The sequence below is a fragment of the Octodon degus genome, unplaced genomic scaffold (genome assembly GCF_000260255.1).
Source record: "Octodon degus isolate 3935 unplaced genomic scaffold, OctDeg1.0 scaffold00021, whole genome shotgun sequence".
Classification (NCBI taxonomy): Eukaryota; Metazoa; Chordata; class Mammalia; order Rodentia; family Octodontidae; genus Octodon; species Octodon degus.
The window spans coordinates 18,641,214-18,651,809 of NW_004524597.1; the positions used below are offsets into that span (position 1 = coordinate 18,641,214).

Consider the following 10,596-nt stretch of genomic DNA (forward strand, 5'->3'; position numbering starts at 1 on the left):
TTAGGGAAGGGGTGGGTTGTGACTTTTAACACGAACTGCAAAAAGCAGCTTCTCATTGTTGAATTTTTTTTTTTTTTTTGTCATTTGTGGTTTTGCTTTTTTGTTTTTAATGCCTTTGAGTGCATATTATCTTCCTTTTCTGAAACCCTACTCCCAAAGCAGCTTTCTTTAGCCATAGCTAGAAAACCACCCCTGAGTAGCCTTAAGCAGTAAGTAGATGAGAAAATTTAGCTACCAATAAACTTACTAAAATATTAAATACATCTGTCTTAATTTGAACAGTTGATAACCATGGACAACAATAAGCACATTTAATTTTTGTACTTTATAAATGGAAGAAACAAAAATGAAAATTTAAAAATCAACACCATCTTTCAATTTTGAATTGACTCATCAAACAGAAAGGTCACCAGAGTAAAATAACCAACTACCTTATTAACATCACTTTTAATCAAATGAACTGTCTTTGAAGTTCAAAGGCTCCAATTATGGTGACAAGCACCTTTGTGATGTGTGGTAGTTGTATAGCCAGGGAAACAGCATCTCACTTTCCACTGGGAACCACTCCATCCTCTAAGTTGGGATGTGACAGTAGGGTATAGTCTTGTGCCCTTTTTGTCCTGGATGTTCACATGTCCAGCCATGTAAACTGAAGAGTTCTAGAACCAGTGTGATGTGGCACAGCTAAGGTACCTCTGTGGACACAGACCCAGCAAACTGGCCTTACCTTCTGCCCAAGCTACTTTATTAAGTTCCCTCCCCGTCCCACTGCTCAGACCCTCTCCTGTATGCTTCTGGTCCCTACTCAAAGTTCATGCTTTCAAAATGAGATCTAAAAAATAATTATCAAGAGTATTGTCTTCTTAACTGAGTTGCCTTTTTCTATTGTTTGTATAAACTCTCGTGTTGGTTTAACAAGGCACTATTTAATTTTTAAAAAAATTTCTCCCATAGCACTTAAATATTTTATAAAGACTTTGCTGTAAAGATTTTGTAATAAAATGGTCTAAGGGCTCCTTTTCCAATATTACCATTTTTTAAAAAAATGTTTTAAAAGCTAGAAAACAACTTATGTATATTCTGTATATGTATAGCAGCACATTTCATTTATGGAAATATGTTCTCAGAATATTTATTTACTAATATATTTATCTTAAGCCATGTCTTATGTTGAGAGTGTGACATTGTTGGAATAATCATTGAAAATGACTAACACAAGGCCCTGTAAATACATGATAATTGCACACAGATTTTACATACTTGCAGACCAAAAATGATTTAAAACAAGTTGTAGTCTTCTATGGTTTTGTAACAAATTGTATAAATGACTGTAAAGAAAATACAATTTTATCAAGTATGTGTTATACTATGTTGTCATTGTTCTGTTTTGTCAAGGTCTTCAGATTCTACAAGGAAGAGGTTTATATGGACCAGTGGGGTTTTTTTTGTTTTTGTTTTTGTTTTCAGCACTGGGGATTGAACTCTAGGCCTTTGTACTGAGCTACATCCCCATCACCACCCTTTCTCCGTTTTACTTTGTTTTGTTTTTATCAGTACTAAGTCTCTGAAGTTGCCCAGGCTAACCTTGAAATGTATGTGCTCCTGCCTCGGCCTCTCAGTGCTGAGATTACAGGCATGTGCCACTTCATCTAACCAATGCTGGATACTAGAGGTTTAAGTCCTTGAGATGATGGTAGACTTTTTGCTCTGTGCATGTTTTCTTAAGGTATTTGTTTGATGGGGTTCTTTGTTTTTGTTTTCTGATATAGGCTCTTGCTTTGTATTCCAGGCTGGGCTTGAACTCACTGTATAGGCCAGGTTGGCCTCAAACTCACAGTGAGTCTCCTGCCTCAGACTTCCAGGATTAGAGGCATGAGCCACCACAGCCAGCTCTGCTTAGTGCATATGTAGGAAGCTAGGGGAAGTAGTGCAGTAGTAGTAAATGGTCAAGAGCTCTGCTGGGGCAATGACACACCTATCTATAATTAGTACTTGAGAAGCTGAGACAGGAGGATCTCAAGTTCAAGACCAGCCTGTGCAGTTTAGTAAGACCCTGCTCTAAAAATGAGAAAAACCTGGTGGTCCACTTTCTTGAAATAGGGAGATGTGTTGTATATAAACCATTGGCCTCATCTTTCAGAGCTTTTCCTACCTGAAAACTAGAAATCCTCACATCCTTATAAGAAAAAGCCCCCAAGCATCTAGCTCAAAATTACCTAATCATGTGCCAGGCATGGTGGTACAAGCCTGTGTCCCAGCTACTCAGGAGGCTGAGGCAAGAAGATCACGGAAACCAGTCTGGGCAACATGGTGAGACCCTATCTCTTTGCCGTGTACAAATTACCAATCCATAGCTGGAAAGAGACTTCAGTCAAACAAATCTGATAGCTGTTTTATTTTCCCAGGAGGGTAATCACTATTTTGAAAAGCACTCTGAGGTTTCATGGAAGGTACAAAGTAGTAATTTTCAGACATCTAGCAGAGAATAGCCTAAAGTCATGTGTTCCTTACTTTTCACTTTAATTTGGGCTTTCTTGGACTCAGGCTCCTCACCCAGCCACTTCCCACCTGGCTGGCAGTCCCAAGCACCTTTGAGGGTGGCAGCTTGACTGTGCAGAGCTTCCCAGAGCCTTTGTTTGATGGCCTTGCGCAGCTCCAAGTTGTACCTCTTAGGGGTTCCTGGATGGTTCCATAGCATTGGTTCCACCATAGCACGGTAGAGCCCGGTAGTCCTCTGTGGGGAGGCCGTGGACGGTTAGGGTGTCCTCTGACAGCTGCTGTCTCTTTTGGGTTTCAGGAAGTGATGCTTGGCCCTTCCAGGCTGTGAACCCACTGTTCCAGGCTAGTGCTTGGGTGGCAGCCACATGTTTGGCATATCTGTCCTCAAGATCTTGGCTGGCTATTACTTTTTTCTCCTTTGAACTTTCTTTGCTCTAGCCAGGAAGAAAGCAGAGAAGTCAAAGCTAAAACTTGAGAAGGGAGCTCAGAATAATTATCTGGGATTTGTGTCTCAAAGTCTTAGTTATAGCAACAACCAGCATTTGTCTAGCATGTTCTAGTTTTGTGAATTCCTTTATATATACTACTATGTGTGTTCTCTATAAACCAGTAAGGTCAGCAGGAGACAGCTGTAAAGGCAGGGAAATTGGTTTGTCCAAGCCCACACAGCTAGCAGGTTGTTAACCACAGCTGTCATCTGCTCAATGCCAGTCAGGATCCTAATTATTTACTTGGTGCCAGAGTCTGTTCAAAAGTCCTTTGCATGTAGCAACTCATTTAATCTCCGTGAAACCTGAGGGAAGGGCTGTTGTTGATAAAATCAAGACACAGATTAAGCCCAAGGTGATCCTCAGTTATGGTCAGAGTTGGCATTTAAACTCTTGACAGCCTAACTCCAAGGCATTCTGCAGGCCCTTATGGAATGAAGGGTAGAGTTCAGATCTACCAAGCTAGCTCTCTCTGTGGAAATTACAGTTTACCTCAGACATGTATATGTGTACGCACTAACCATAGCTTGGCCTTGTTTATCACCCTTAATTTCCTTCTCTGTCAAGTTCCTTTTGTTTGTGTTTATGAAGCCCTTTCATCCTTCTTTAAAATACAATTGCATGACTCCGGATCAGGTACTTTGCGCTCTAGCAGCAAGATCCACCCAGTCCCACCCAGCACTATCTTAACTTCAGGATTTCCTTCACTTAAATGTTGAGTGCTCTCTAGCTTTACCTTTTCCCTCTTTCTGTCCACCATACAAACTCCACAACTCCATTGTCTGTCTACCTTTCTGATGCTTCCTGCTGGCCTCATGTGCCCGGGTGAACCTGGCAGCTGCCCCACTGGCCGCCTGCTCTTGAATTTGATGGAGCTTCTTATCCCAGCCAGCTGAGTGGCTTTTGTTGTTGAATTGTCTGTGGGCTTTAATCTCTTAAAGGATTTTGCTTCTCCAAACCTGGAAGGTACTGAGCATCATTTATCCTTCAGCTGCCGTCTGAGCGCAAGTTTAACCAGGGAGAATGAACTGGTGATTAATGGACTCTTTACCACTTCCCAGCAAGCCAGGGAACCCAGTGTTGGGGCCTGGCTGTTGTGCTTTGCATGCATTCTAGCCATCTAGGTGTTGGTGAGAGCTAAAGAGATAACATAGCAGTCCTGAAGCCTAGTGTTTAGTAAGACAGACTGTGGGAGTCCATAGGAGGTGATGCTGGAGCCACTTCCCACATGAAATTGATGCTAGGATTATAGGGAGTAGGAAAGGGGGAGAAAAGTTCTCAAGCAGAGACTAGCAAATCTACTTTGAAGTCTAAATATTAATGCCATTTTATAGACCATTCTTTCCAGATAGATCTTCTAAAATTTTGCTGTATATCCTCTGCCCTGCTTTCTCTTTTTATACCAAATAGGGATGAGATAGAAATTTTACAAGGTTGTGATATTCAGACTCTTGAAGAATATAGCATGCTGAAACAGGAAGTTGGGCAAGTGAAGATTTACTAGGAATACTAGACAATTCCTGTCTGCTAGAAGAATAAGAAAATCCATAGCAGGAAAGGAATAGGAAAGGAGCGTCACAGAATACCCCTCTGTAAGTTGTCACAACTCATTTACACTGCAATAGCAATGACAGCAGGTAAGTCCTGCCAAACCCTGAACACACCTTCCAACCACACTGCCCTAAGCCAGGAAAAGCCATTAAAGAGAGAAATATACTGGGATCCATAAAGGTAAAAATACAGCCTAAATTATTCTTGTCTCCACTTCTTGGGACTAACTAAGGACAAGAAAACAATTTGGATAGGTTACAATCACATACTTAAAGAGACCTGGCTTTTTAAGAAATGTGATCTATATAAAATATAATCACCTTATATTTCAGCTGCCTTAAATTTTATTTTAGCCATCTTAGCAGCAGAAAGATACATACTTCCTTTCTCCTTTTTGTTTTAATATTTCTAGTCACCTGTCTTTCTCTGCCTCAGTCATGTACAGGCAAATTGCTGTTTAGATTTTGGCTCATATGGAGACATTTTTGAGCCATTATCTCTAGTGTTTGTGATGTCACTTTGGTTTGTGAGGTAGGTGTAGGTGGGTGTTACATCATCAGATTTTACAGTTAAATTATGTAGAAAGAAGTTCTGTTTTGTTGTACTCATAGCCTTAGGAACTTCTAAAGTCTTCACTTCCTGCAGAGTGGCTTGAGTAAAGATCCTAATGCTCTTAAGAAACATGCTTTGTATGAAATGTCAAATACACAGCCCAGATTTGTGGGTACAGGTAGTGAGATGCATCACTACATGTGCAAAAGCATCATTCCTCCATGCACATAAAGAAGGTACTGTTAAATTCTTACAAGAGCTGCCAAGGTCAGGGACCAGAAATGAAAGAACACGTTTCTATCATCCTGGGCACCTCTCCCTGTGTGTCTCTACCAAGGAGACTACATGATTTCTGGAATGTGGTTTTATTTTACATCCCATGGCAAAATGCAGTAATTAGAGCCATTAGTGGTGTCAAGAGCTTGAAAGGAGAACAAAGACATCTCTTCTTGGGAACTCTTGGGCAATGCCCTGCTTCTTATCAGGTGCTGGTCCTATTGGTGGTTTTGATTTTTCATATGCAAAATGCCAAAGGAGAGGAGAGTGAAATGATGGAAAAACCGAGTATGAGTCTGGCAGGGATGCCTGGAATCGCATGTGTTGCCTGTTTGAATTTCTGAGTGTTATCCCTGGAGTGAATCAAAGCTTACAGGCAGACCACACCACAGGCTGTGGTAGAACCACCTTCAGACCAACAGCATCTGGACCCACAGACACTTGGGAGGACAATGGTGCTCATTCAGTGGCAAATCCTGGCTTCACCTCCCAAGAGGTGGGTCAGTCTTAGAGCAGGGCTTTGGAAAAGGCTTGTCTTTGGGAAGGGTTTGCAAATGTCTGGAGACTAGGCAGGCGGGCGAGCATCTTCTCAGGGCCAGTGAATCTTAGAGAGGTAGCAGCATGCTCTTGGGCCTCCTGAAAATTTTCATCTGCATTTAAATTTCTGCCCAACAGATACAGAAGGCAAGTGCGAAGCTGAAAAGTTATCACTGGAGTAGCTCTTCTGCTTCTCTTTCGCAATCTTGTTTGGGTTTTAGTTTTTGCGCCCCCACTTTCCTTCCTTTTTCCTTCCCTCCCTCTCTGCCTCCTTTCCTTCTTTCCCCCCTCCATCTTTAACCTCCATCCTCCTCTCTTCCTACCTTTCTTTTCCTTCCCTTCCTTTTTTTTTTTTGAGACAGGGTTTCACTAAGCCACTAAATTGCCTAGAGTGGCTCAATCTTGTGATCCTCCTACCTCAACCTCCTAGAATTCTGGGATTTCAGGTGTGCCGTGATGCCCAGCTTCTTTTCCCGTCTTGAGTTTGGCTTTCTGGCACTTTCTCCTTCCATCCAGACCCTCATCCATCATACCTACTTGCTTGTTTTTTATTTAATACCAAGTGACACAGCTGTGATTCTGAAGAGCACTTTGCATTTCCTTTTGACACCAACATGTTTACATGGGCAGCATTCTTATTAAATCTTCAAATCTGATCAAATTCTGCCTTCTCTCCATTCCATGTAATTTACTTCATTGGACTATATCCTCTATATGACCTTCACCATCCTTAGAACCAATTCTGGGAGGAAATTTACTTGTGCTATTTTTCCAATGTTGAGAAAGTTAGTTTTTTTATTCAATGCTTATGAAGGCAGACAATGTTCTAGGAATGTTATATTGTATCATGAAATGTTGCCTACAGTCATGAGTGTGAGTACTGTTGCCATCCCAATATTATAGATGAAGAAAAAGAGGCACAGCTGCTTAAGAACCCTGGTGCAGGTCCTACACTTTGTAATCATTGAAGTCTGGACTCAACAAAAATCTGACAACCCTTGCTCTGAAACATTCACAGTTATCACTGTGAGGGTTTTTCTCCCCTCTGTTTGGCCTATCCATCCACACACCCTTTCTTGCTCTGGTCCTATCTTTACCTTGAGACTCTCTGGACTCAGGAGTTGCTCTGTTCAAGATGGCATCCCAGACCCATTTCTCAACCTCAGTTTTCTCATCTATGCTTCCATCACTTCCACCACTGCTATTCTAGCCTGTCAGACTCCATATTTTGGAATGGAAGAGCCTGGCACAGGGCTAGCCCACTGGTCTGTCCAGACTGCTGAGGCAGTTCCCCTCCTTGGGCAAACAACCTCAATTTTCTCATCTGTGAAACAGGGATGGCAATATCCAGTGGTTATGGTGAGAATGGAGTGAAGCACTTGGCATGACTTCTGATGCATAGGTAGCACCTAATAAATAATATTCTTGTACTAGGATAGGAAAAGAAAAAAGTCAGCTTTCTCCCCTTGAGGTGACCCAGATTGATTTTAGGGAAGTATCTGCGGAAAATAGATGCTGTTGTTATTAATATTGTGGTCTATTCCACTTGTCTAACCCTTTCACTAACCCCAACTGCCAATGGTCATAGTGACTTAATCCAACATTTGATATTACCTTTGTCTCAAGTCATTCAGTCTTATGAAGCCAAGCAATGAGCCCCTTGAAGGTTGGGAATGTTTCTGATCTGCCTTAGGTATCATAGCATCTCTTTTCTCATGATCCATTTTCACTACAGATGTGTGAGGCTGATTGACTTCACTGAAGTGGTAGATGGGCAGGAGCTACATTTCCTGTTTGGCTGTGGGAATGTTCCAGAACAGTTCATGTTTCGTTAGATGGAAAAGGAAGCAGACACTTGAAGATACAATAAGGAAGTAGCTAGACATTAGCAAGAGTGTTCCCTCAAAGGTTGTTAAGAATTATAAATTCAGGCTGGAGAGACCACATGGCCCAGGGACCTGAAACCGTGGTAAGAGTTTCCATCCTTGGTACCAATTTGTAAGGTTGAGGTAGTTGGATTGCTATATTGAAGAAAGGCCTTTTCCTCAGTTTGATGTTCCTATGAAGCTTTTTGTTGTATTCTTGCTTATTTCAATCTGATAACCTTTATTTTCCACCCATCATTTGGAGTTGTGCTTCCTGATATATCTAAACCAACACTTCTATTTGGAAACACTTATGCCCCTCTTTGATGCTTAGCCAAACTTTTCCTCCTAGTATTTTTAGCTCCTATAATCTTCCTTTTTTCTTTCATTTGTTCTGTTTAGTCTGTGCTCCTATACTCTTTCTGGAGAATCAGCTAATCAAGAAGATATTGAATCCATTTATATGAATTCTTATCTTTCCTCCTTTATGGAATAGTTGTGAAATTGTTATTTCTCATTTCCTCAGATGTTTTTATTTTAACACCCAAGCAGTAAACTTCCATGCCCCCATGAGAACATATCTCAGGCTCATGATGTAGAAAAGAAAAATTTTGGAGAGAGAATTTCAAAAATTCCTGAAGTATGATGTAAACTTTGAAGGTCACTGATTTAGACCACATGTGGGGATTATGCACCAATCATGGGCCAAGAATGATGTCTGTTTGTCCTTCCACCATTTGTCATCTGAGCTTGAATGCAGATGACTCCCATTTCCAACCCAAACCTGTCCAACTGGGACACTCCGCAGATACTTCTCATTCATTATACTCAAGACCAGATTCTTTCTCTCATCCACATCAAACAAGCAAATTATGACTTCTCTCAAAGTTTCCATCACTAGATGCCTTAGTCAGAAACCTGGGAGACAGGATCAGTAAGCATTTTGTGTCAGATCAAACCTGAATCTAAAGGAAAATCAGGACTACAGATCCTATCTTTATTCAAAATGTTGAAAATGGGCTGGAGAATAGCTCAGTGGTACAGCACTGGGGTAGCATGTGTGAGACCCTGGGTTCAATTCCTAACACTGAAAAAAAAGTTGATCTATTGTTCACTGTAGATTTTTGGTTTCATTTATGTTTTTAAAAATATTGCATTAAATGCTTATTATATATTTATTAGATGTACATACTATTTATTAAATAATATTTATGGTAACAGTGATTTTTTGTTGTGTTTTGGCTTTTTTTTTTTTTTTTTTTACTGTGTTCATATTTAAGTTCCCTTAAATTTTTAGCTGGTTTCTTCTTTGTCCCACCCTAGTCCCAGCCCACACAGTGATAGAACCTTATGGCTATAAGGAGGCCAAGTAGCACAGTGCTTAAAAGCATAGCCCTGGAATCCCACTGCTTGAGCTCAAAGCCTAGTCCCACCCCTATGTGACCTTTGAGCAAGTCATTTAACCTCGTGTTGGGGGTGCATGGCAAGGGTACCTCCTTCATAAGGCTACGGGGGGATTATGTGGAATAGGACTGTACATACTGCAATACTTAATAATATCTCCATTAGATATTTGCTATTGTTATAAACAGACTCCTTACTCCAGTGGTCTCTCCATGACACAACTGTCCTTTGAGCAGAAGTCATCCCAGCTGGATTTTCAAGGACATAGACTAACCCAAAGTCCAACTATTCAGGGTCCCCCCCCCCATTCTTGGCAAACCTTGCTACCCACTGAGGACCTGACTAGAAAGTACAAGTAGGCAAGCAAACACTGACATCTTCTTGGAGGCCGAGGGGCCACAGTCAGTGTCCTCACTCTTTCCATGAAATAGAGCTGCTAAATGCCCCAGGCATGTGAAGCATTGAAATGAATATCTCAGGCTACTCCCTGCCAGAGGCCAGGACCACATAACTGAGCAAAAGACCTTGAGTCCTTAAGTGCCATGACCTAGACACACTCAGCTGTATTTTTAGCCTCTTGTGCACTGTTTCCATCCCCCATGCTGGACCTCAAAATGGAAAAGAAAAGGTGTGGGGGCATGGCTGGAGAGATGCTTCTTAGGGCGCCAGAGGGGGCAGGAGCTTGCACACTTTCTGAGTTTGTTGTACATGGGCTGATTTCATGTTTGTGACACTTGTGTATGGACTCAGGTCCCCTTGCTTTAATACTCTGTCACCCTCTTGAAATTTTTAATGAGATTAAACCAAGGACTCCACGTTTTCATTTCTTACTGTGCTGTGAAAATTACATAGCTGGTCTTGGTTGTTCTCAAGGGGGAAGAAAACCAAATGAAGAATAGGGGGCTGATTTTGGCCCAAACAGGTGGCTTCCAGAACAGCCTGGAGCTACTATCAGGAATCTAGAACACCCCCAGTGAGCCAGATAAACTTTGTTTCAGATCTCCTGCACACCCCTTTTTATTTTCTGCCCTGAAACAGACAATGGGATGGGAAAATATACTAATAAATTAAAAAAAAAAATTCCTCTGTTTGCTAAACTCCCCAGAATCCTATTTAAAATAGTCAATAAATCATCTTGCTTTTTTTCCCTCTCTGTGGTGCTGTTGGGTGTCTGAAATTTGCACACACATCTAGATCCCCCCATTGGTTGACTAGGATGGAAGTTTGCAGGAGGGAGATTTGATCCTGTCTTGTTGGTGACTATGTCCTCAGCAATGGACATATTCCTCAGAGTATTTGTTTAAGGAAGAAGGTTCACTTTTTTTTTTTAATTTTTTTTTTTATTTATTTATGTGTGTGTGTGTGTGTGTGTGTGTGTGTGGCCAGCTCAGCCCACCAGGGGGCGGGGCTGGCTGGCATGTGGT

General features: G+C 41.4%; 1 protein-coding gene across 1 annotated transcript in view; it reads right to left on the minus strand.

Moving 5' to 3' along the window:
• Positions 1-1,857: 1,857 nt before the first annotated feature.
• Positions 1,858-10,596, minus strand: part of CUNH22orf31 (chromosome unknown C22orf31 homolog) — a 10,594-nt gene continuing 1,855 nt past the window's right edge. Inside the window, 3 exon segments of the mRNA XM_004628172.2 lie at positions 1,858-2,723; positions 2,725-2,933; positions 3,778-4,227. Coding sequence (XP_004628229.1) covers positions 2,468-2,723; positions 2,725-2,933; positions 3,778-4,227 — 915 coding nt within the window. The 3' untranslated portion in view covers positions 1,858-2,467.